At 47.8% G+C, this 27,502-nt stretch overlaps 1 protein-coding gene across 4 annotated transcripts in view; it reads right to left on the bottom strand.

The window, feature by feature from the left end:
* Nucleotides 1-27,502, bottom strand: part of Klhl29 (kelch like family member 29) — a 288,958-nt gene that overhangs the window by 125,810 nt on the left and 135,646 nt on the right. For all 4 annotated transcript variants that reach the window (XM_051181694.1, XM_051181692.1, XM_051181691.1 and 1 more), the window contains one exon: nt 2,028-2,357. In XM_051181694.1, coding sequence (XP_051037651.1) covers nt 2,028-2,312 — 285 coding nt within the window. In that variant the 5' untranslated portion in view covers nt 2,313-2,357. The remainder of the gene's footprint in view (nt 1-2,027; nt 2,358-27,502) is intronic.

Here is a 27,502-nt window from a genome sequence, read left to right as displayed (position 1 = left end):
CTGTGAAAGGGCCAGGGGTCATAGCACAGGTTGAGATCAGCTGGACTACATCTAAGACCAGTGCTGCCCTCAATCGAAACCACCATGGGCAGATTTCTTGCTACTATACCATCCTGTTCCTACACACACTTTTCTAGCAACAAAAAGAACTCAGACCCTAACCAGATCCAAGCCAAACCCTGCAGGTATGAAACTGGGCTGAGATGCTCGCACAGTAGCGAGTAGTCTCTGTGCTGTCACATGCCATGGAGCTGACCGTCCTAGCAGGTCTGAACTTTTGCCCTTTCTCCCACTGTGGGTTGGCCATTGGCTCAGTCCTTGTCCCAACTGTTGTTTTCTGTCTGTGGCTTATTCTTTTCCTCCCATGTGGTTGTGGTTTGTGGGGGGGGGGTGGGTCTGGCTAGGGAGGAAGGCTAGTGAATAGTGAGCTATTCTGGAGCAAATAAAGTGTCATGTGTCCAGGGTAGGGGTGGGAGACCCCTTCAGAGAGCCATGGCATTGTCCTCCACCTGGCAGGACCCTAAGTTACATAAACAGATGCAACTCAATACTTGCTCTAAAACACTCATCTTGAAGGGACGGAAGCCATCAAGTATGTCTGCGGGTCCAGCCTCTCTCTCACCTGGAGCCCTGGCTGTCAGCTCCAGAGGCCGCTGTTCTCCAGATGGTGAACAGCTGGCTTTGAGGACTGCTTGCCAGATGTGTCCAGCAGGGCTGGCAGCAAGCAGGCTATCCTGGACAGAGGTTACCAATTCAGAGTGGCCAGGGCCTGGTGCCCAGGACAGGAATGTGTTTGGCTGGCCCGGGAAGTGTGTTCAAATAATCTCCCATCTCCGCTGCTGTCTGGTATTGCTTCCCTCCCTGCCTTGGTGGGGTGGTGTTTTCATAACAAGAAAATAAAATCAATAAGACAATGCAGCAAGATGTCAGCGTGCGGCAAGCTGGCCTCCAATAGCTCCATTGTCTCGGGCCTCTGCCGGGCTCTGCAGCCAGCAGCGCTGTTATTAATGGGAAGCAGGGCTGAAAGGGAGTTTTGAAAATCGTAGAGACAAAGGCATAGAGCACCCGGAGAGTACCGTCCACCACCACAGCTACCTCACAATGGCCAGCCTGGGGTTTCCAGCCTTTAATTTCTCCTGTAACCTTTATGAAAGCAGGAAGAGAAAAGCGCGAGCACACACATGCAGCACACACATACACACCCACACACATGCAGGCCCCGAGAGGGCTCCTGGGAAGTGGTTCTGAATGGCTGGCAGAGGCAAAGATGGCCTGCAGAGCCTCTGCTTGGCCGAGGGGGATGATGGGATGAATGTGTTTCTTGCCTTGGCCACCAGCCGTCCCTCTGTGGCTCAGTCTGCCTGAAGGGCTCTGCACAGCATGCAAAAAGGGGATTCAGAGCTCCTCTGTTCAGCCCAAAGCCAGTCAACAGCTTTGGCGACATTTATTTCCACATTCTGTTTTATACACATTGGCTTTTGCCACCATTCCTGAGGTTTTTGGAACCGTCTCTTGCAAAGGAAAAAAAAAAAAAGAATACTCAGGAGCTAATACCAGGCAGTCAACTGTTGGTATGAGTCCTGGGTCCTTACAGTAGCTGCTATAACTAGTATGTCTGGGGGGACCCTCAGCAATCCAGCAATCAGGCAGGCAGGCATGTGTGCACACTGACCTCACAGCATTGTTGTGAGGCTCGTAAGAACTGCAGACATGAGAATCCCCACCATGGCGATAAATCAGTAATGGGCTCTTGACCCTCGGTGTCTAATATAGCTGGCAAAACCCCAGCCACTGATGACCCCCAGAGGGATTTATATGTTTTTAGTTCTCCTATTTAGGGAAATGAGTATTGTTAAGTTGGTGATACTTTTATATCACTCATTCAGTAGCATTAAATCAGCATACGACTACAATGCACTCCATGGAGGCTGCAACTCTGGTGACACAGACCAGGAAGTAAGGCTTCTGTGCTGACCTGAGCTTGAGTTGTTACCTGGCTCCTTCCCAGAGAAGATACCAGGTCTTACCTTGGTGGTGACTGCAGAGGCCGAGCTGGCCACGAGACTGGTGATGGCTTCATTGCTGCCTGTCGTGCATGGAGCAGGAGCTGTGGCGGGTGTGGGCAGTCGGGAGGGCACCACGGGCAGGGGCAGGAGGCCTGGTCGTGCACTGAGACTGCTAGCTGTGCCGCCACCAGCACCAGAGGTGACACTACAGACACTGGTGGCCCCGTGGGTTCCATTGACAGTCCACTCACGGCGGTCCCAGCCTACGCGGTAATCTCTTTCGAAGCGGCTATGGTGCCTGGACATCTCGGTGGGCCGTGGCAGCTTCTCACAGGGAACCAGAGCCCGGACCTGTCAGCACAAAACACAGGAGGGTCATTTAAGCTAAGAGCAGCTCTGCCTGACTCCAGGGAGGTGGCTACCAGCAGTGGTGTATGCTCAGCCCCTGCTCTGGGCTCACTGATGGAATTTTTCAAATGTTAGCCAATCTCAGAATTTCAGCAAGTTGGTAAACCCTTGATCACTTATCGGCCCTACTCCTCAGGTGATGAAGAATGTGCTGTTCAGGGGCACACTGTGGAGTGTAATGAGCAGGATTTTAACCTGGTTAACATCGAGTTGGAATTTTTAGCTCTGTCAGATCACCCTGCCCGGAGCAACGTGAAGCGGACATCTTAAATGTGGCAGGGGCAACACTGCTCCCTATTCCCACAGTGACAGAAGACCTCTGACCATACTCTCTGCAAGCACATGCCACATGACCCTCATGTGTACTCACTCCAGAGTGGCCACTGCCTTGACTAAAATCTCATTTGTTCCTCGTGGTACCTGTGAGGCAGCAACACACGGTTGGCCCCCAATTTATAGACAAGGAGACTCACAGAGAACAAGTGATTCCCCAGAGGGCAGGGAACTAAGAGGTGAAAAGGGTCACCATGTCTCTCAAAGATGTTAGCTTCCAGGGGTCATGTCCTCCCTCAAAATCCCAGTCCTAGGATTCGGTGCTACACTTCTGGGACCTGGGTACTCTGGCTTCCACTCCTTCATCTCCCACGCGGCTTCCTGAGTGTATGAACAGAAGGCCTTTCAGGGTTGTCATGGAGACTAGACGCACCGTGGTATGGGAAGGGCCCTCTGAGTCACCAAGGACTGTATTTTGCTCAGCATCACCAGGATAGTGCTAGCTCCTACCCAGGCAGGGACCAGTTACTCCCATCAGGAAAGAGATGGGGCTACAGAGGCAGGGAGAGACAAAGGGGAGGAGACATGGCAATGCCAGGGCACAGACAAGTGGCAGAGGGTGAGGGTTTGCCCTGCACGTCACACCCACAGTCTTGGTTGTGCCTATAGACTTACTTAGTGCACCTTGGTCCTATTCCATTGTCCATCCACTTCCAGTCTAGGCTGTGGGCTCCTGCCTTCCATCCTGCCAGCCCAGCTCTGAAGTTGCTGGCTACTAGACAAGCCACTTATTTTTTAAATGTCTATAAAACATGAGCCTCCTCTGATCTTTGCATATCTACCTTCATTGCCCAGGACTTTTGTGCATGGGAGCCAGAGCCTGTACCCAATCTAGGTAACCAGCTAGTATCCTTGCCTATGTGGTGACTCTGGGAGGCATTCTGAAAGGCCCACAGGCAGCATGGGCTGAACCTGGCCCAACCTGTGGCAATGCTGATTGGTATCATTGAAGATGGATGTTGGTTCCCTGTTCAGTTCATCATTGTGCATCCGGAATCGAAAAATGTCACGAAAATTCATTTAAAACATTGACAGTATTCCACAGTGAAATACAAATGAAACCAATTGCCATCCCCCACCTTGGGCATCCCTCACATTTTCCCATGGAGGCCTATGGAAGGATGGTCTATGGAAGGAGGGTTTAAACTCATTTCCACTTTTTTGATTCCCATTTGCCCTGGAACCTGCTCCCTCATGGCCCCTGCCTGATGTGCCCACCCCGTCCCAGAGGAACTTGCTCTTGCTAAGGTCATAAATGACCTGTTAAGCTCCGATGCACAGTCATGCCATTATTCCTTTGGAACATAAGGAAACACCATATTTCCTCCTCATTATTATTCTTGCACATGATGTACCTGCCTTTCTCTTTCTGGGTTCACCCCCTGCTCCCCAGCTGTTGAATCTGACTTTCCTTGGATGATCGCACTCAACCACTCCCCTTTATCCCTGCCACTCAAAGCCTCTTTTCTGGCAGTGTCGCTCCTGAGGGTTTCCCTATTTTGCTTGAGCCTGCTCTATGCCACCTGGCTGCACTCCAGGTTCCTAAATGTCACAGGTCCCCAAATGAGCTCATTATTATTTAGCCCAAATGCCCATTCTCAGGAGTGCCCTGCCTCAGAAACAAACACCTTGTTATAGCAGGGTCTGAGATCCTATTACCCCACAGGCTGTCAAATCTGCCCCCATCTGCTGGCCACTCCCTCCATGTCATCTTTCCATGCCAACTAGACCAATTTGGCTTCCTGCCCCCAATCCTGCCTTCTTACCCACTACATTATTTTGAGATAAGGTCTCCCTATGTTGCCCCAGCAAGCCTAGGACTCTCTGTAGCTCAGGCTAGCCTAGAATTCTATGTAGCCTAAGCTGACCTCCAACTTGTGATCCTATTGCCTGCTGTCTTCCACCCAACTGTTTTAAAAGCACAAATCCAGCCACGATTCTTTACTTTTCCATATATAGAGCCCATCCTTTAGAATAAGGTCTCAACTCTCCCTGATTTTCCAGAAGACACTGGAAAGCTTGGACCAGCCCATTATTCTAACATCTTTTCTCATGCCCAATGCAAAGGCAATGCCCACTTATCCAACATTCAGTGTCTGGCATGAAACCATATGTAGTACTTACTATTTTATAATTGAACATTTCCACATAGGACAGACACATCTGTGTGGGAGACCTTGGCCATTAATCTTTGAGTCTTTTCACTGGCAATTTGGAGGCACTAAGTTAAAACAATTGCCTACCTTTCTAGCAAGTAGAACTTGAACCTCCAAGAGCAGTGCTGGGGGATGAATCTGCATTTTGAGTGTATACTGGACCTCACAGCTTGGGCCCCTGTCTCCACATTTCTGCCCACCTAGGCAGAGCTCTGCCATTGGCCAGTTTCAATGTAGTGCTTTCTTAGCCTGGGTCCTAAGTAGGCAGAGACTATACTATGCATCTACCACACCATGTCTTCTGTGTTCAATCTAAGCACCCAGAAAGATCTCTCCCAGATACCTTGACAGTTGTGTTAAGACAATTCACCTGGACCCAGCAGACAAAAAGTGTGGATGGGCAAGGAGGATGCTTTCCAGACCCTGTCCTGTAAAACACATTTTCTTTTGGACTCCAAAAGAGCTGAGTGTAGGTCTTCTGGTGCAAGGTGAGAGCTTTCCAACTGCGGTATCTCCTTAGCTCCCACCCCCAAATATTGTCTATGACTCTGTAGTTCCCTTTGCCACCTGGCAAGCTTAGGAGTCACACCTTCAAGATATTGCAGCTGTTCCCTGGCAGAGGCTGCCTCACCTGCACTAGGCTTCAACCTGATTGGGGCATAAATCTGTTTCATGTTCAGATACTGAGAGTGCAGGGTCTACTTGTTACATCAGCAGAACATCATCTAGCCTGACTACTACACTCAATCAACTCTTGCATTTCCATATAACACACAGCCTCATACATCACAGAAAAGTAATTTCCTCTCAGATGGCATGGAGGCCCGGCGAAGTCAAGACCCCTGTATCAAGATGCATCCCAAGATGCAGTTGAGAATTTGGGATCGGGTCAAAGGGATCTCTTTGGATATAGCTGCTTACCTTAGGGACCATGTGCTAGACCCCCATAGTTCCAGTGTGTAAGAGAAAAACAAGATGGACAATGGGCATCTCCTACCATCCACAGTCCTTTGTCAGTCTCCTTCAAATGCCAGGGAGGAGGTGGCAACACAGGCAGCTGGAGGCCACGCAATCTGGCTTCAGTCTCATTAAGTATATTCAAAACAAAGGTCAACTATTTGCATGCAAGCACTTGGGTCAGACCTCACTCCTCAGTTTAATTTCCCCTTTCAAACGAATGAAAGAAACACGTTGCAGCTTACTCTGAGGCAGTCGGCAGAGTGCCAGCTCCAGAGGTGGCAACATAAGTATTTCCTGCTGGGCATGGAGCCAGCATGTCACAGAGGTCTCATGTGTACATACACGTGTACCTGAATGGTACTGCACGAGGGACTGGAAGTGCCCGCATGAAGGAAGGAGGCCCAAATGGACACGGTGCCTACAACCAGACTGGTTAAGCAATTCCAGACAAAACACAGAAAAATGCTTCCTTGTCGAGGGAGTGTGCCCTTTCATGGCAGCCTGCCTGTGCACTGGTGGAACCTGGCATGGGGCCCTGCACCAAGAAGGGAGGCTCTGAGCGGCCACCGCCTTGCCTTTGGATGGAGGGGGACAGGCCTTATACCTCAGCGAGGGAGTGCCTGGCCTGTTTGTGTGACCACACCTGTGATGAAATGCTCTGAGGCCCAGAGTGGTAGTTCACACCTATAACCCTGGCAGTGAGTGGAGAGGCAGAGGTGGGATTGTTAGGGGTTTGAGTCCAGCCTGGCCTACACTGGGAATTACAGGCCAGCCATGGCTGCTGACCGAAAGCTTGTCATGAAAGGAAAGAACAGAAAGGCAGGAAAGACCTGGAGAGTCCAGGGAATCCTCTATCAGTCAGTGGAGGAAGGTCACACTGAGGTCCAGGTCATGCCACAGGTTAATTCTGAAAGCTCAGTGACAAAACTCTTTCCCCACAGAAGTATTGTCTTTAATTAGCCCAGGGATGATGAGCCAAGAGAGGAGGGAGGAAGGTCAGAGCCTTCTTGGGGGGAGGCATAGAAGGAACACCTTCTTCTACTTTAGCTTCACATTTACAGAGTCCATGGCTCCAGAGCAAGCCTGTACCTCCAGGATTTTGCCTGCATATATAACCCCATGGCAGCTCACTGGCTGCCTCTAAACACCAATTCTGGTTCAGGGCTCAGAACCCAGGCTCTGCACACAGTGCAGGAAGCTGGGCCAGGCTTTCCGTTTTCTACTCTCTTCTTTTTAATACTTGTCTCCTTCCCCAGGGAAGAGGACTCTGTTAGCATATCAGTGAATATGACAAAGTGTTGCTCTGAAAATTTAGTCACTGCTAGAACCCAACCTCTAGTCTGTAACTACCTGTGTTACTGTATCTCACACGCAGGAACACACCAATGCAAGGCCTAAGTCTCTGAGCAGTCAGGTCTCTAAAGGCAGTCAGGTCACACTGACCAGTTCTTAGGAAAACCAGAATGAAAATGCAGATACTTCCAAGCCCAGCATGAGCCAGGCAATCCCTGAGAACTGCAAAGGCCACCCTTTCGGGTATCATTAGCATGCAGTCTCCTACAGAAAGGACCTTTTCTCTCCCATTGATTCTTCCTTGGAGAGGGCAAAAGGCTTTTCTGCTTCTTTGGATAAGTGTGCTACTTGACTTGGTGGCTCCATGAATCTACTTCCTTCCAGGTTCCCCATCCATTGGGAAACCAGTGGTTTGATTCCTGTTGGCAGGTGGAACTAAGTCTTCACTGTGATCAACACTACCAGAAGCAAAGTATCTGAAACCTACATTAATGGAAGAGGAGTGGCCCATCTCCAGGGGCTCTGTGCCCCTCCTCTGCAGGAGACAGCTTAAGGATCAAATTGAGGAAACTAAGCTAAGTCCCTGACTTCCACCCTCCCCCAATCTTTACCCATCACCCGTCCCTGGGATCGTCACATCCCTGCTACTCTCCCTCAGAAAAATAGGTCCTTTCCCTGAACTATTGCGAGGACTGAGACATGCATCCTATAAGCCTTGCATGTGTAGGAGAGCCCATCATTAAGGGATGGTCAAAGCCATAGTTCGGGTATAGAAGGACAGGCCTGTAGCCTCAAGGGCATCAGGAATTGGCAGACTTCTGCAAGAGTTCCCAGGAAACTGTCAATCTAGACGCTGAGTGTATGCCTGCTGTCTGCAAATGCTACTGAGACCTCCTGTGCTAGGCAGCTGGGAATCCTTAGGGTAGCCTCACCCACAGAGGTAACAGATTGCTAGTAGGAGGAAGGTAATCTTCAGCTAATGTCCATGATGTTGGGGATAGTGTCACTAGTCCCAGGACCTGCCTTGATGGATAAACTTCTCCCTGTAGTTCAGGGAAAACCACAACAGTTCTGAGAAGGCCCAGGAACCTGAGGATGGACATTAGAAGGCAATCAGCTGACATCCCATACTTAGCCCTGGTACCTAGCCATGCCTCTGATTTCTTAGCAGCTGCTGGCTGGGCTCCGCCTCCTGGACACTTGTTAGACACTTGCTAGATACCAGATCAGCAGCTCTGCTACACAGATTTGCCTGGAAAGACTTCCTCATAAATAATTCATCAGTAAATAATTAAGGATTGCCATGTGTCACAGTGTGTGTGTGTGTGTGTGTGTGTGTGTGTGTGTACACGCACGCGCGTGTATGTTGCCCATATAGCACTGGAGCCCAGAGAGTAATATCTCTTGAGTTCTGGGCATTGGCCCCTGAAAATTGTGTTCAGGACCAACATGCTGTGTCTACCTGAATACACAAACAGGATAGCGGTGATCTGTATCCATTGGCTCACTGCGTTTTCTGGATGTTGGTGCTGGCCCTCACATATTAACATTCGTGGTGTGTACACACTGCACACAGATCACAGGTGGCTAATGACCCTTTCCTCATTCTTATCATTAAGACACGCCGAAGGAGAGGGCTGCCGGCTGCGAGAGCCCTGAAGGCATGATTAATCCACAGAAGGCAGGGGAGCCCTTGCTGCCTCCAGACTTGGGGAGCCGAGGTGGCTGGCTGAGGAATGAGCCATGGACGTCCGGCCCGATTGGAAAATGGATGATTGCCTCATTTGGGGATGACGTGCCTGCCAAGTGAATTGGGACAGCCTGTGCCCATCTTTATTATTTTCGTTTTCCTGTCTGCATCTTTTAGCTTTTCTTCTGGAACAAAACATTATACAGCAGCTAGAAACACCATCTTGGCAAATGCAGCACAAAGGAATTCTCTGGGTGCCTTGAGAGAAGCCAGCTTGGTGTAGATGCTGGTGGAAGCTGAGAATGCCCCTGGAAAATGCCCCCATACTTCCTAGAAGTACAGGTAATGCAACCAGGGTAGGGACCCTCATGCCCACTAAGCACCCTGGTAATTAAAATTTCACTTCTGCCTGGAGCTGGGACAGGCCTCATGTTGCCTTCAGGACAGCCCTATGTTCACAGAGCCAGAGTCCAGACTATCAGGCATATGCCTCAGGGATGGGCTGGCATGCCCGTTCTCTATGTGAGCTCTGGCCCCACACCTGAGGTCAGGGCTGGCTCACTCCTTTTGCTTCCGTCACTGTAGCTGAGAGTTTACATGGCTGGGCATCCAAGGGCACAGATCAGGGATTCCAGACTAAAGTGACAAGTGTTCTTTAGCATGGAGCACTAGGGAGGGCAGGGACAAGGTTTAGGGATGAGGGAGGCATCTGGTGCCAAGATTTGAATATGCCTTGCTTTTGGGGCTCCCTTTCACTTACAGGGCCCTGATATAGACAACCCCAGATTCTGTCTCGTGTGCAAGGCACCATTCTGGACCTGCATTGCACACCAAGGTGATGTGGCCCCCAGGGAGAGCAGTTGTCAGGGTCTCTACATGGCTATTAGTCATGGGGGTTGTGTGTAGACATGGACAGGCACCATTTTTAAACCCTCTATGTGAACAGAAGCCAACACAATCTAGATGAGTACACAGTGGTACTGGCCTCCTCAGAGGGGTGAGGAACCTGAAGGGCACTGGCTTCTTTAATTCTTTTACTGAAAATAAAAAAGGTGCAGGCAAACCAAATACGGTATTGCTATCTTGTGTCACCTATGTTCTGAGGGACTGTTTCTTTCAGCATGCCTTGTCCAGCAGAGGGACCAGTGTGATAACCCCTCCACCTTGGTCAGGCCTCACCCACCAAAAGCCTATGTGGAGACTAACTAGCTGGGCACCAGGGTGGAATGGCTCAGCCTTTCCTTGCAGCTTGGTATCTAGAAGGTTCCAGTAGGCTATGGGGTTTGGACTTAGCTAAGCAGCCTCCCTTAGGGCCCTGAGGCTGAGGTGGAGAGGGAGGCCTGGGGAAAGGAAAGCCAGGGATACCACAAATCCAATTAGAACCCGAGCCACGACCTGTGACCTCTATGCCCACTCCTGGATCCCAGGTGGCATGAATCTGTGCAATAAAGGGCTTCAGAGTATTATCTTAGTTATTAGAGGCAGTCAGAGCCTGTATTCTCCAATGCCAGCTAATCCTACAGCATCACCCTGCCCCCCCCAGCCCATCTGGTGAACTGAGAGCTCTCTAGCAGCAGGTGGCAGGTGAGATAGGCTCTAGAGAGTAGGAGGGGACCCTGTGTTAAATGCCCAGTAGCTTGGCTATATCTCTGGCCCTTCTAAAAAAGGATAGTATTAAATGAATACTGTGTTCCTCCTTCAAAGTGTCTGCTAGTGTGCCAGGAAGGAGCCTTCCATCACTGGGGTGCTTGTGAGAAACACAGACTATCAGCTCACCCCAGCAGTGTTGAGCAGAATTGCATTTTTTTAACAGGTAGAACACGCCAGTCCACGAACCATCTGGGTTAGCCAGGCAGGATTCAGCCTTAGGGCTAGGCCTTCAACACTCAGAATGGCCTTGTGGTATGGGGTAAGAGCAGAGGTACTGTTGGGAAAATGCACCTTCCATAATTACAGGGCTTAATATATGACCTAAAATGACAAATGTTCAAAATGCTTTTCTGATGATAGGTTTGAGGTAAAATGCCACAGATTCCTTTTCTGGGCCCAATTTCTCATACCAAAAAAAAAAAAAAAAGCAATCTCCCTGTCTGGAAGAGGCTATACCTAGTGCCTGCTTCAGAGCTTCAGATGAATATTACTGAAAGAAAACCTCCTCATTCACTCCCTTCCTGTATGCACCTTTGATTTGAGAGACTCTGGCTGTTGGTTTGGATGTAGTTGAGATTTAAAAAAAAAAAAAAAAAAAAAAAAGCATACATGATTCAGAGACTGTTCCCATGGGACTAATTGACTAGGCATTTGTACTATCGCTTCTGGTGTAAATCATTATAATGGTGATAATGAAAAATAAAAAAGATATTGGAAATGACAGTTAGCAACATAATATCAGCCTAGGCTGAGGAAAGAGGGGAGGCGAGTATAAATTAGAAGCTTGTAAACACCAGGATCAATGAGGGAGCTATGGCAGGTCTGGGAGAATTAACTAGTGTTCTCATTATGAATAACCATCGTGGCTCCTTGCTCTGTGTTCCTGTGGCTCTGCAGTCGACAAAGCCCTGAAATCAGAGCTCTGTTTCCCCCATAGCCTTGCAAAGGCCCGACAGAGGTCTGTGGAGTAGAAATTCTGCAGTTAGTTACTTCCCTCCTCAAAGTGGGCCTCCCACTCGCTCCTGGCTGCCTCTCAGGCAGGCCTGATTATTCGGAATCTTGGAGAATTGACTAATTCAACACGCTTGCGCTCCACAGGAAATGGTGTCCGTCAGTGACCCAGGCTGATGAATGGATCCTACTTGGTGCCTGGAACCAGACCCAGCAGCCAGTTGCATAGAAGAAAGACTGATGCGTATGCTCTATTTGGCGGCCAAAAATGCTCTTGCAATTTGCTTTCTTCTAGACAAGAGTCTATTCAAAAGTCTATTTGGAAACATTAGGGAACGGCCGTCACATGGCCGGCAGATCATACTGTCTATGACAGGATATTATCTTCCTTGGGAGAGACTCGACTGCTCTTTTATTTCACCAAGTAACTAGCATCTGGGCTGATGGCTGCAGAATTGCTCTGAGGGCTAGGGACGTTAAAATCCAGAGCTAATGCAGAACCGACAGCTACTCCAGTGTGCAAGCTTTGTGCTCCTTCACCAGAGTTAAGTGCGAGCACCTGCTTTCCAAAGCTCCTTACGTGGGACCCAGGGTGGAGGTGCTGCTTACGCAAATCCTTTGTGGCGAACTCAGTTTTCTCTCCCATGAGTTAGGATCTTACACCCCTTCCCTCCCACTCAAATCCCTATGCATGCCCTGGGTGAATGTATGCACTGCCCATCGCTCACCAAATCCCAGGGAGACACTGCCCACTTGCTTTCCCATCACATCACTGAAAGATACCAAGGAGCAGGTAAGAGCAGAGCCCCCTGGTTCCTGCCCACAGGGATAGTGATATGTAGAAGCATGGTGCAGATGGATGGTCGAAAACTTTCATGGGCTTCAGAGGAGGGAGCAGCCAGCCTCAGCCAGACCAGGGCAGTATAGGTGGGCTCTGATCACTCCAGAGAGGAGACTGCCTTACTTAGAACATAAGGGCTACATGTGAGTGAGGACAGATAGTGTGGCTGGGGATATAAGCCCTGGCTTTGCCTGTCAGTCACTTCTCCCCTGGACAGAGAATGACTGCTCCACTTAAAGGCCTTCACTGAGGCTTTAGGAACCCAAGGCCCATGCTTCTTCGCTATCTACAATGAGTCTCAGGGGAAAATAGCTTAGGGCCACAGGGCAGAGACTTACATCTTTTGTCCCAACCACTGACCACATGTTTTCTCCACCCTGCGGTTGATCTTGCCAATGCCCAGCTTGTCTCAGGCCACTGAGTCTTCTTTGTCTTTGCTTAGAAGCCACCACCCTGGTGTATGCTTGCCCACGATTCTTCCTTGTCTTGATTCTATGTCCATGATTTTAATTAAATTAAAAAAAAAAAAAAAGGCAGAGGCTGAGAGCAGAGGATGGCCTGTAGTGAGGTTGAATTTTATCACCACCCAAGCATGCAAACGAGGCGGCCTCCGTTGACAAGTTCACATCTCCAGTGCAGAGCTGCCTGTTTGAACAGCTTGTGTGCAGTAATTGAAACATAGATTTTTTTGTTGCCTTTCTGTTTATTTTTAGATTAACCAAGCAGGGATACTTGGCTTCTGGGCTGTCATTTGGACCCTATCGGGCAGCCCAGGATTGCTGGCCTCATGTACACCGGCATCCTTTTCTCAGTCTCCTTTTTGGGTTTTCCCAAGTCTGACTCAGGGGAGAAGTAGGCTTCACTGTGATCATCCTCTTGACTAAGGGCTCCAGATGGGGAAACTGGGGAATGAGGACTGCCCCCCCCACTTTCCTGATTTCTGAAGACTGCTTCTCCTCACCTCGCTAGATTTTCATAGCTGCTCTAGGAGGCAAACCAACCAGATATCAACGATCTACTCTTTCCATGCTGGTGGTGACCCATGAATAGACCAGAAACATTCATACCTGGGACAAGGACATTAAATTAAAATAAGACCATTGCTGGTAGGAGTGCAAACTTGTACAGCCACTGTGGAAATAAATATAGTGATTTTTCAGAAAATTAGGGATCAACTTACCTCAAGACCCTGCAATACCACCATTGGGTAGCACATTCACACCACAAGGACATTTGCTCAACTATGTTCATAGCAACATTATTTGTAATAGTCAGATCTTGGAAACAGTCTAGATGGCCCTCAACTGAAGAATGGATAAAGAAAATGTGGTATATTTACTACTTACTACTATTTACTACTCAGCAGCAAGAAACAATGACATCCTAAAATTCACAGGCAAATGGACAGAACTAGAAAACTAGAGAGAACTAGAGAGAGAGAGAAACCATCCTAACCCCAAACCAGAAAGACAAATATAGTATATACTCATAAGTAGATAACAGACATAAAGCAAAAGATACCCAACCTACAATCCATAACCCTAGAGATGCTTGAACCCTCTTCCAGAATAGATGGAAGCAGAAACAGAAATACACAACTAACCAATGGTCCAAGCTCCTGGAGTACAATTGAAGTGGGGAAGGAGTGATAATATGAATAAAGGAGGCAAGACTATGATGGGGAAACCCACAGAATCAGCTGACCCGAGCTAGTGAGAGATCACTGACTCAGGTCTGACAAATGGGGAATCTGCACAAGACCGAACTAGACTCCCCTAACATAGGTGACAGTGCTGTGGCTGTGACAATATATGAGACCACTGGCAGGGGTCCAAGACCGAACACCAATGCACAAACTGGCTTAGTGGAGCCCATTTTATATGGAGAGATTCCTTGCTCAACCTAGACACAGGTGTGTGGCGGGAGGGGTGGTGGTGGGATGGTGGGGTGGGGGCTGGGGGGAGTGGGTAGGGAGGTGCCTTGGTCCTGCCTCAGCTAGATGATGGGATAGACTTAGACTTTCTATGGGAGGCCTTACCTTCTCCATGGAGCAGATGGAAGGAGGGAGTGGGGGGAGAGAGGGGAAAGGAGGAAGAGGGAACTGGGATTGGAATGTAAAAAATAAATAAATTTTTAAAAAAGAGAGAGAGAGAAGAAAAAAAAAAAAAAAAGCAAGAGCCAAAGCTCAGAGAGAAGATTCAAATATGGCCTCCTTTGGCCATTTTAAAGGTTTGTTTTAAAATTTATCACCTTAAAATACTATTTAGCCCAGGCTGGCCTTAGCTTCAGAATCATCTTGCTTTAGCTTCCTGGCATGTGCTCCATCAAAGCCACTGTGATTCTAGGAACCATGATAAGACTATAATGAATATTCAGCACCGGTGCTTCTGGCCACTGTGGCAAAGGAAAGGATGGGCTGGCCGTGCACTTACTGGCTCTTAAAATTTCCATTGCTTTCCTGTCATAGACCAAAGCAAATCACATGGCCATGTCTAACTTGACATCAAGTAGGGAACTGCAAGCTGTCAGGATATTTTTGTTGTTGTTGTTGTTTTTCTTTCTCCCATTACTTCCATCTCAACTTACCCTATTTTTCTGAAACTACTCTTGGGGTGACTCTGGTATACCCCAGTTATGATTGATGCTGCTGTAATGACTATGTCTACCCCAGAAAGCTCACATTCACTTAAGGGAAGCCACAGCAGGCACTGAACCGTGGGCCCAACACACATCAGCTCCTTTATCCTCCTGGCACTTTTATTAAACTGAGGCATGGGGAGGATTATGTACTTAAGGGACCAAGTGCTATGGGGGGGGGGGTGCCAGACAGGAGCATCTCCCCTAGGGAAGGGTGTGGTCTTCTATTCCCTCCCAGCTCTGTTCTCAACTTCCTCCTCCTTTGTAGTTTAAGAATTTTCTTCTTCTCTTTCTCCTTTTAGTTCCCTTCATACATTTTTTTTTTTTTTCCTGCTTTGTAGCCCAGGTTGGCTTCAAAGTTATCACTTAGCTCAGGTTGGCCTGGAGCTTATGATCCTTTTGTCTTGGCCTCTGGAATGCCGGGATTATAGGCATACCTCACCAGGAATGATCAAATGACCAAACTTTGAGGGGTTTCTCTGAGGGCTCCTAAAGTTGTCAACTCCTCTTTTTGATGGAGGCTCTTACAGATTCCGTGTTTACCTTGGCTGACCTTCAGCACAGAGGGCTCAATTAGCACCCTGCTACAAACAAGTCTCCCCAACCCCTTCCATTTATCATCTCCTCTAAGGGGCCTGGTGATTCCAGGCTACTCTGTACCCCCATCCTTTGTCCCTTAAACTTTCCAGCTCTCACTCTACAGAGTTCTATGTGTCTTATCACACACCTGCTCTGAAGTCACATAACCTTGCCAACTTTGTCACTTTCCTAAGTAAAAGTCCTGGGTGCAGCCTCACTCATATTTCTACTCAGAGCTACTTATGTGCAGACCCACACTCTGCTGGGTAGCAAGAGACCCAGATCCCATGGAGAATTGGGAATGTAGGGCCAGGGCCCTGAGTGGGTTCTGGGGAGTTATGGAACAAGCCAGAGCCCAACTGCAATAGCCCTGGGATGAGTGACCATCTGTTCTTGGCTTAGCCTGGCTCTATCTGCACACACAGCAGTCCATTTACAGCCAGTAGCTACAGCACACAGCAGGGTAGTCCAGGTGTCTAATGAGTTCCACAAAGGTGCTCAGGTGTTGGGCTTTGCATGGGAGGGGGTGTCTGCATAAAGCTGTAGTCCCTGACTAGCCAGGCACCACCAGGGTGGCTCAGGAGTTCAGGGTCCTTTTCCCAAAGAAAATGCTGGGACTGGTAGCCTGGTCCCAGACACACAGGACGTGACTGTCCACTCACTGAAGCAGCATGCCGTGGCCTAGTCACTGGGCTGTCCCATGATCCTGACCTAGAAAGGGGAAATTTCATGGCATCAAAGGGCAGACACCCCCTTTTTTTCTTGCTGTCTTTCTCATACCCCTGACCAGTGCTGTCTGTCTCCCTACCTAGTACTGCTCTCTGCTGTGTTCTTCATACCAGAGCAGGGTGGCAAAGGGGGACAGACAAGGAGCATTTATAGGACAATGTTGCACACCACCAGTCTAGAAGCCACTTATGTTACCATGTTCATGACAGCACTGGTTCTATTTTATGGAGGGGCAAACTAAGACTTAGAGATTAGATTACTAGGCCTTGGCCATGAAGGAGCCTTGATGGTGGATCCAGGAAGAAAGCACAGCCCCACACTGGGGCTTTTTCTACACCCTCTTGGGGCCCTATCACTGAGCTGCAGCTTCCTGTTGGCCTGGTTTGCAAATCTGCAGACCTTTGAAAAAACAAGCCCATGGCTAACAGCTGTGGGCCACCTCCAGGCTCTGATCACATTTCTCACTGACCCCAATCTTTACCACCCTCTTCTCAGCCTCTAAACTTCTCATCCGGATTTCTGCCAGTCTCCTAACCTGCCTCCCTCCATCTTTCCTGGGCATTCTCCACAACACAACAAGCAAGCCTAAGAAAACACAAATCTGATCATCTCATGCTGCCCCCGTCCTGCTACTGGTTTCCAAATCACCAGAGAAAAAGTCAAACTTCAAAAGTATGTGGTACCCACTCTTTTATCTTGACCTGTTGCTCCCTTGTCAACTCTGCCCCAGAAGACTGGCTTGTAGCAGGTCTCTCTCTCTCTCTCTCTCTCCCCCCCCTTTCCTAAATCATGACACGGATGCTTATTATTAGTTTTGAATGCTCAGCCTAGCTTAGTCTCATTTCTGATTAGCTCCTTTAACTTAAATTAACTTGTTTCTCTTTATCTACCTTTTGCCTCCAGGCTTCTTACTTTTCTTTCTGTATAACTTCCTTTCACTGCTTCTCCAGTCTGCTGGCTGCCCACTGCCCGGCTGGCTCCACACATCTCCCTCTTCCCCTCCTCCTTCTCTTCTCTCGTTCTTTTTTCCTCTTTCTTTCTACGTATTATCTTTGCCTGCCAGCCCGGCCTATCTTTTCTCCTGCCTGGCTATTGGCTGTTCAGATCTTTGTTAGACCAATCAGGTGCCTTAGGCAGGCAAGGTGAAACAGATGCAACACATCTTTACATCATTAAACAGGCATCCTTAGATTGCTAAACAAATGCAGCATGAACAAAAGTAACACACCTTTACACAGTTAGAGTAATATTCCACAGCATAAACAAATGTAACACATTTTTTGCCCAGTTGAAAAAATACTTACAACACTGGCCCCCTCCAGGTCTTCCAGCACAGGACCCTTCTTAAGACCTCATAAAACATACTAATACCCTGTCAGTATCAGTGGTTAGCACCTTCATTTACTTCAGGCCTCTTTCTCAGATCAGTGAGGTCTTTTCTGGCCATCCTATTTATTTTATTTCATGTATGAGATAATCAGATTTCAATACCATGTGGCTCAGGCTCTCCTTGAACTGTATAGCTGAAGCTGACCTTGAACTCTTGGTCCTTCTGCCTTGAGAGGACAGGCATGCACCACCATATCCAACTTAGCTATCCTATTTTTAGAAGGGCAACTTCTATCCTGCCTTATTTTTGGGTGGTTCTTTGACATTCTTCCAGACTACATAATTTACTTTGAGGTCTGACTCCTCCACATTGGGATGTCAGGCTTTGTAGGCAATGTTTTATAAATACTGACATATTCCATCTACATCAGAGCTCCGTGAAGCAGCTCTTATGATGGCTACCCATATGTGGAAACCGAGGCACAGGAAGATCAAACAACTTGCCCAAAGTCACCTAGCTCGACAGCAGCAGAGACAGGACCTGCATGCACCCAGGCAATGTCACTCTTGAGTTGTCTCACTGCAATATCCAACTGTTAGCTCTACTTGCTGTTGTCAGGGCTCAATAAAAATGGGTGAATGAATACTGTAATTCCTGCATGGTACCTTGTCCATCTTCTCCCCTGACACAGGGCTGGCTGGGCTTTCTGCTAATTCTCTTTTCACATCTCAGTCATCAGGCTGCCCACCTCTGATGGTAGCAGTTACAGTCAAGGAGTGTCACAATAATGGATTCTCTGCAAGTCTCAGAGAAGCTGGCTCCTTTTGACTTGGGCCATGGGGCAGTCAATCCAAGTTGGATAAAATGTGTGTGTGTTTTTTTTTTTTTTTTTTTTTTTTTTTTTTTTAGCTATGGGCCAAGCCTCACACAGGTAAATTCCTGTTCTCATTCCACTCTTCCTGTGCTGTGTGTCATTGAGCCCTGGAAAAAATGGGTACCCCAAACATCCTATCTCTGATGTATGGGTACCAATGACACTTTGAGTGAGCACCCTGCTCTCCCCAGGACACACATATCCATGGAGCAATTCTTCCTAAGAAAATGATTCAGGCAGCCATTTATTCTCCACCTACTGAGTTGGTCTAAAGCTCCAGCCATTCCCCAAACCAATGAAGCAGCTTGTAGGTGCTATGCGATTTTTAATCAGCATGTTCTTTCCCCATCTGGAAGGTCTAATGAAATGTTACACTGTGAGGAACACGGAAATAAGGAACTTCAGAGGTGAGGGACGTGGATTTAATTTCTTGCTTTGGTCTGTTATTTGCATAGACCTCGAGGGAATAACCAGTACGGGAGAGAAGAGAAAAAGAATAACAAAATCTGCCTGTCTACTGGGGGCCAGGCATCCAACCTGAAGAACGACTGTGTTTTACATTTCAACCTTACAAGTAGCAGGTATGCGTGTGCATGCACGTGTACGTACACACACACACACACATACACACACACTCTCTCTCTTTCATTCTCTCTCTCTTTCATTCTCTCTCTCTCTCTCTCTCTCTGTATTGCTGTGTCACCATCTCTGGGACAGAGGCCACTGGAGCTCTGTGTTCATGCTCTCTTCTGTCTTGGGAATTGCAGCTGGATTACATTTCTAGCCTAATTTTACTCTGTCTAGGGCTGTGTTCGTGTGTGCAGGTGAATTGGTGCCTCCAGGTTTGGTTGGTTAGAGGCAAGGACACTGTTTTTCTTTCCCTGCTCATTGCAGTGGAGAATGGCTTAGGAATGGCAGGGACACATCACAGCAGGAACCTTGTCTCTGTGCTCACAGAGCAGCACCTCCTATCAGCCCACCCCAAAATGTGACCTGGGAAAGAGATAAGTTCCCATTGGGAAGAAATTATTACAGATCTGGGGCTGATACTCTATCAGCTTACCTGTACCAACTCAGACAAACTTAACTTACCAGGTGAAAACCCAAAGATCCAGAGTTGGTCAAGGTCACAGAAACCCTGAATCTACTAAATAAATGCTATGTTAACTACATCTGGTTCCACCTGTATTGTCCCAGATACAAGATCCTGTAAAACTGTTTGTAGTCAATTTTCCAAGTTCATTTCCTTAAGGCTGAGCAACTTGTAGGTGGGTCAGATGGGAAACCTGAAGATGCAGTTAGGAATGTCCCCAGAGGACCTATCTTTTCTCTGACTCCACTCTGGGGAGAACAGCAGGAAGGACAGAGGCTGGATGCTGGCTCTCTGGGGACAGGCTCCTTCCAAATGCTGACAAGCCCCAGGGACAGCACGTGCTCTGCAGCAAAGGTCAAGACCAGAAAGCAGGAGGTTCAGCAGTTCCCCAAATAGCCTGACCCTGAGAAGGCCACCAGAGTAGCATGCACATACCCCACGAACCAACCAAGAGTTTAGCCTGGAGAAGCAGAGAGTTTAAGGAGGGACAGCCACCCCCTTCACACTGGTGACAGCCCACAGGCGAATCCCCGAACAAACCGTACCCTCTCATTGGCAGAAGCTGCCCTGGGCATCCAATCTTCCAGTCAGGCGGGTCTAATGAGACTGAAATAAGTCCTCTAAATGCCTGGCTCATTTTTGTTCCTTAATAAACACAGGCACAGAGAAAGATGCAATTAATGCGAGGATGGAAAGAGGGACTAACCAGAGAAGAAATGTGATTGCCAAATTCTGAGAGGTTATTTTAGACAAGAGATTACCGGGTTGGAAATGAAAACAAAACAAAAGGAAACCCCACCACCCCAGGTGCCTGCCTGAGCCCTTCAGGCGCCCGGATGCTGTCTCCTAGGGCCACTAGTGGATGACAATGACATAACAACAGGCGGCCCACAGCCCACCCCTCCCAGGAGTGCTAATTACCTCCCAGGATTAATTTTGCAGCTTGCTAGACAGCTCCAGCAGCATAGCCACTGCCAGAAACCAGGGCTCTTGGAAGGAAGACACACCTACTGTTTCCCAGGATCTGGACCTGGGGCCAGAATCCACAAATCCCCTTGCACACCAAGTCTCTAGCACTGCTGCTCCACTGGGAGGGAGCAGCAATTTCATGGTTTCTTAGGCTACAACTTTCCTTTCTCATCCTTCCTTCCTTCCTTTCTTCCTTCCTTCCTTCCTTCCTTTCTACTTTCTCTCTTCCTTTCTTTCTCTTCCTCTCCTTCATTCCTTCAGAACATGTTTTTAATTGCTAGTAGCTTGAGTAAGCATGGTAAATATGCAGTTGAGAACAGAAGTCCTGGGTCACCGGGAATCACCCTCCTCTACTGGCCAGTTCCTATTGTCCAGCTAAAACAAAGAGGTACACAGCCTTTCAGCCACTTTCCAGTCCTCTAGCCTGGCCTCCCTGGGTCCTCAGCTTTGTGCAGCAGGGGTAAGCTGGTAAAGAGCTGCTCTATCTGACAGGGCTGGACTATTCTTTAGGGCAGCAGTTCTCAACCTGTGAGTCAACACCCCTGTGGGGTTCACATATCAGACAGCCTGTGTATCAGATATTTACATTATGATTCATAACAATAGCAAAATCACAGTTATGAAGTAGCAACACAAATAATTTTATGGTTGGAGGTCACCACAACGTGAGGATATGTAAAAAAGGGTCGCAGCATTAGGAAGGTTGAGAACCACTGCTCTTGGGGAAACTCTGGGCCACAAGATCAGTGTCTTCTGCTAGACACTGGTATGATTCCTTTGATGTTCATCTCCTCTTGCTTTCCCTACAGGAAAGTAGGCAGATAACTACTTAGTCTTCTATGTAGTGATTCAGTATTCTATCCATCCATTCATCACCCCCCTCCTATCCATCCCAACCTTCCATTCATCCACACATCTACTGCATTCATTCCCCCATCTATCTACTCACCCACTCACTCAGCACCTGCCTGTCAGTTCACTTCTCACCCATTAGCACACCAGACATGGGTCATCTGGTTAGATACTGTCAGACATGTTAGCTTGCTTTCAGATGGGATTGGTGTCATCTATCTGATATCCCTTCATGTGGAGCCTGTGGGACATGGTTTGGCTGTTCTATATCACCAAAAGAGAAAATCTGTGACTAGGCCAGGCTCATCAATGTGTTTATCTTCTAGCTATAATCAGTGATTTGAGGTCTAGTCCTCAAATGGATTCTAATCCCTGACTCTGATGTATGCACTTACAAAAGGCTTCAAAGTCAAGGATGCTGGAGACTGGTCCTCTTCCAGTTACCCTTCCTTATCTATGAGGGAGGAAGCGACCTGCAGGGCAGAGAGTGAAGCCAGCCTAGATGAGAAGCAGATGAGAGACTAGCAGTTTTGCGGTCATATGAACTACTGGATCTAGCTGTGCAAAAGCTTCTACTGAAACTTTCAGTGGCAGGAGCCAACACATCTCCTTTTTTGCTTCAGTTAGTGTGAGCTGGTTTCCATCTATATGCTGTGTCCAAAGCATTCAATGTTCTCATATATCTTCAGAGACACATCAAGTGCTGTGCTGCTAGAGATGAGGTCCAGGATGTGAGGATGTGCCTTTGTGACTCCAGAAAAGAGGGAGGCTACAGAGAGAAGTGCAGGGACAGAGATGCTGAAGATAAATGAAAAGTAGACCACCACTGCCTGATATAACTTTCTGTGATGATAAGGTTTGCTGTAATGAGTGGTATCCAACTGGTGGCCATGAGCCACATGCGACTACTGAGCATTTAAAACTTGACTCAAGGGTTGAGGGAGTAGCTCAATGATAGAGCCCTGCATTCCACCCCAGCACCAACAAAACAAAATAGAGCATTGACTTGTGTAACTGAGGAAGTGAATTTTGAAACTGATTTGTTTTTAAGTAAGTTAAACAGAATACCTAGCTAGTAGCAGCCCATATACGGAGAGAGCACCTCCCAGGAGCTGGGGCAGGTTTGCCAGAGCCTCTTGGGAGGATGGAGAGCTGGGAACTGGAGCACATTTGAACATTGAAGGAAATGACCCAGGGGAAAATCAAGGAGGATCCATGTTGTGGTGGAGACAGGAAGAGCTGGAAGAGAAGTTACAAAAGAGGAGGCCAGCAGAACTAATTCTTAGGTCCACTGCTGGTGACCCATCCATAGAAATCAGGGATGATCAAGGTTGCAGGTTTGAGAAAAAAGTGTGTGTGTGTGTGCGTGTGCGTGTGCGTGTGTGCGTGTGCGTGTGTAAGGGGGGGGTGTTCTGCTCTTGGACATGAGTTGAGAGGGAGGGCATTAAGACAGGTAGCAGAAGCCCAGAGATGCACATGTTTTGGGGAGTCATTGGGAGTTTAATTTTGGTCACACTGAAGTAAGGAAAAGTACAGGCTAGGTGAGACCTGCGGAGAATACTACCATGGAGGGGGTTGCAGGGGCAGAGCTTGTATGAAGGCCTCAGGAGATAGAACAAGAAGGGACAACCTCATTAGGGATGATGACAGCTTTCTCATGTGCTGACATGCTTTTGAGATCTCCAAAATTTATTTCTTTCAGTGTCTGATCTTAAGGACAAAGAATTTGAGTCACTTAAAAGACAGCTTCTTCTATGTGCTTCCTGATATGTGGGAGAGGAGTGTAACAGAGGCTGATCCAGTCAGTGTCCCCTATGCTAATCAGCTTAGGATGGCTGTGTGTTCTTTCTGGTGTGCATAAGGGGTTTTCAGCTAGGAGACAGCTTTCCCTCCAGTTAGCTTTATTGTGGTGTGAATGTGGCCAGCCTGTGTCAAGCTGGTGTTGAATTGCTGTGTTCAAGGAAGGGGACTTTGAAAGGGTGATTACATCCATAACATCACCTTTACTGTGGGACAGGGTTCAGTATCATGAGAGCGGTTGTAAAGTCAGGTCTGACCTTTATTTGTCTCTCTTCTGCATGGCCCCACCAGCCTTTCTGCTCTTCTGCCATGACATGACATGTGGCTCTCTCATCAGAAGCCAAGAAGCCAGCACCATGCTCTTGGGCTTCCCAGATTCCAGAATCATGACATCACGAGCTAAAGTAAACTTTTCTTTATAAATCATCCAGCAGGAGGCATTTGGTTATAGCAAGATGAAATGGTGCAGGGCAAGCTTTGACAAGTTTCTTGTTTCTATTATCTTTTCCAATCCCCTCCTCTTTGCCTTTGCCAGGTCAGGAATTTGCAAAATTTGTTTTGGATCTATAATCCAGATCGTTAATCAGTGGGTCTTTTACTTTTAAGAACCATTCTGAATTGAAGGCTGAGGGATGGATGATGAAGAAAGAACAGGGCTCTGGGGGCACATGTGCCGTGGTTTCCTATTTCTGTGGATAACCTCTTGGAGGGACCATCTGCTCTTTCTCAAGCTGGGCTCCAAAGCTTTGGGAGACAGTTCCAGACAAGTCAGACCTGGTGGAAAAGGTAAAAGCCTCTGGCAGTCTTACCACAGAGGAGCTTTTATTTTGAAAGAGATCAGTGGCACAAATTGTCACAAATGGGAAGGGCAGACTCAAGTCCAGACAACTGACACAATGACATACTTTACAACATGTCCCCTGCCACAAACAAGATCATTCCTCAAGTTTGCCTCCATAAAACCACAAGCAAATTCCTCCAGGGCCTGGACCACACAAGGCAGTCATGAATCTTGCTTTCTGTACATCAGAGAGGGGATGGGGTCCAGGCAGCAAGGAGGTGGCAAAGTGACACACAATCTCCGTGTTGAGGGTCTGGCTAAGTGCTTTGGGATATATCAGCATAGCAGAGTGGGGCAACTGGGTACCATGGAGAACTGGGGCATATAGCCTTGCACTAACGGTGCTAGCCTCCCTGTGAGAGCCTTGATGTCATGCATCTTTGTTTTCTCAAACTGCAGTCCTTTGTTTGGAAGCTAGTTAGAAATATAGGATCCACCAAGCAGGGGTTCTGACTCACCTGCCCACTGGTGATAAGCACTTGGAAATGTTCTTTCTAACTTCTGGCTCCTGTCTTTCCCAGTGTTATTTGGGGCCCAGCACAATAAGCTCATTGATCTACTCATATCCTCACTCTTGTCTGCAATGTTCCCAGGCACCAGCATCTCCAGAGCAGGCCACAGCTTCTTTCCTTCACTATGGGAAATTTGAGGTACACCAGAAAGATGCAAGGATGAATTCTAACAGTGTCTACACACATTCCAAAATCTCCAGCAACCAGTGATATGAAACCATGATACACATTGCAAGTCAAATGTGCAGAGAGGACAAACCTGTTCTTACCATGTCTACAGGGCCAGCTCCTTTCTGTCCCTGTCCCCTGCCTCTTTAATTGTCCTTTAACATAAACTTCTTTGAACCAGCCAACCTTGGAATGCCCGGAAGCTCAGCAAGAAGCCTGCAGACTATCCTGTACCAAATACCCAGCTGAGGCCTCCTACTTTCTACAACCTTGCTCTTTTGCACTCTAAGTTTGGCCAATGGCTGGCTCCTGGAACATCATATGGGTCCTCCTTTACCTTCAGAACACCAAACTAATGCAACATCACAGTGCAGGGAGCAGGAGGTCACACAGGATGCTCCTTCAGATGGGCAGGGTGACACCTTCCTCTCCCTCGCCTCTTCTCCACAGAAAGAGTCATGGAGCTCATGTTCTCTTGTCCACCATACAGCTCCAATACAGTTGAGAGTTTGCTGCCCTGACTAAATGCCTTTTTATTTATTTTTCATAGCATCTTCAAAACTATCATATAAAATAATGGGTTTCATTATGACACTTTTCATGTACTTTGTTCATATCCATTCTGGCCATGACCCTGAGGGCTTTTAAATGCCCTTTCTTTCACAGTGTTATAATGAAAAGGGAAAAGGGTGGAAGACCCTTCCTGTGAGGCTACATGGCATCCAGGAAGCCAGAGGCAGGTTTGTTGTAGGTTTGCTCTGATTCTATGTCTGCAGTAGGAATCACCAATTGCACCTGAGTGCTACTGGTAGACTCCAGAAGGAACTCAGAGCCAGAGCAGAGCAGAGACATTTCAGGAGAGTGGCATCCAGAGAAGGGAAAATGTGGCTAGAAGGGGACTACCAGTCAGGTATAGCACAGTCCAGACATGCAGTCTGGAAGGGAGGTTTTGTGTGTGTGTGTGTGTGTGTGTGTGTGTGTGTGTGTGTGTGTGTATTGTTTTTCACTATATCACTGGATGAGAAGAGAAATTAGAGGCCATTTTAGGATATACTGTTCTTTATAGCGCATACAATGTACTTACATATGTCATTCCTGGAGAACAGGCCTGGAAATTTCCCACAGATCTTCTTTGTTCTATAAAGGCCCAAATGCAACAAACCTTCTAGGGAGCAATATTAGGACTGAGAATTCCTGTTTTGTTTTGCAAACACAAAGGTCAGTAGCTCCCTCCAACCCATTGCCCCTGAGGCTTTCTCTCTTCTGAGTGTGCAAAGTGCAGCTGCAGAACAGGGTGAGGAGGGGCCCAAACTATGCACGTCAAGAACATGTCAAACACTAGCCTGTGCAAAGGTGGAAGAGTGGCCTTCCTTAAGCCCCTTGTGCCCAAAGAGTACCCAGCAGGACACTGCCAGTACCAGACTTCCCACTGTGACAAATGCTTGTGTGTCATTCTGCATTACAGGGCACTAGCCAACCTGCCCTGACAGCCAGGCTGCCTTCTATAGGATATGCTTTAATTTTTACAGCCACTTAGAACGCCTTGGGTCTCAAGCATGGGGTTACCCCAATTATGATGCTGTGAGTTGCCAGAGCGATAAAGTATAATCCACCCCTCAGTTGTCAGATTGAGGCCTCACACCACCTGGGCTAGTCAACATGAGGAAATCAAGTTAGTCAGGGGTGTAACAGTATGCTTTTGTCTTGACAAAAGGGCCCTGGGCGTTTAGGAAGGACTCTTGTCAGGCCAAAGGGCCCTCATTCTGATTTGAAGAAAGGCCTTAGCAGTCACAGATAGTCTCTGGTTTCTACCTCATGGTTTTCAGCACCAGAAACTGAAATCTCTTGGTCAAGCCATTGGCTCTGAATTGTGGGACAAGGCAGCCAGAAGGTGGGCTCAGACCTTCAATTTTTTTTTTAATTGTGGATATATACAATAATAAAGGTGACATTCCAGGCCCTTTTAAATGTTCAGGGACATTAAATATATTCTCAGTATTGTGTATCTACTGCTATCCATTGCCATATTTTATCTTGCCATAGAAACTTGCTCATTAAGCATGTGGGCATTCTCTCTCTCTCTCTCTCTCTCTCTCTCTCTCTCTCTCTCTCTCTCTCTCTCTGTGTGTGTGTGTGTATGAGTGAGTGTTATTGATGTTGGGTATCTTCCTTGATCTTTCTCCATATTACTTGCTGAGGCAGGGTCTCTGCCTGAATCTAGTGGTCATAGATTTGGATAGTCTAGCTAGCCTGATTGCCCCAGGGATCCCCTGTTTCCACTTCCCCAGAACTGGGGTTACAGGTGAGCTGTCATGCTCAGCTAGCTTTTATGTGGGTGTTGAAGTTCTGAACTCACTTTGCATGCCTGCACAGCTCACACTTTAGCTGCTGAACCATTTTTCCAAACCGAAGTATCTTTCCTTATTACGGCTGGATAATACCCCAGGGTATGTGTCAGTCACATATTATTTATGCACCCATTTGCAGATGGATACCCTGTTTTTGTTTTAAACCTTTTAAACCTGTCGACTGTCCTGAGTACTGCTTCTAGGAGCATGATGTCCCATCTCTGTCAGTGGTCCCTCAGATTTTGCATGAATTCAAAGCTGCCTCACTTTGGAACAGGTATACCCTGCTCAAAGCTGAGGCTTGGCTCTGCAGACTTTAGGGACAGGCTAGGACAAAGTCTCTGGAGAGGATAGAGAGGTGTCTATGCACAGAGCCCCAGCACATAACAGTTACAGTTTCACTAACACAGTTACAGTTTCACTAACACAGGAGCTGTCCTGCCCTTTTCCTGAAGAGCAATCCTGTGACATGCTAGCTTTAG

The sequence above is a fragment of the Phodopus roborovskii genome, unplaced genomic scaffold, assembly GCF_943737965.1.
Source record: "Phodopus roborovskii unplaced genomic scaffold, PHOROB, whole genome shotgun sequence".
NCBI classification, from domain to species: Eukaryota; Metazoa; Chordata; class Mammalia; order Rodentia; family Cricetidae; genus Phodopus; species Phodopus roborovskii.
This window is presented reverse-complemented; position numbering and strand designations above follow the sequence as displayed.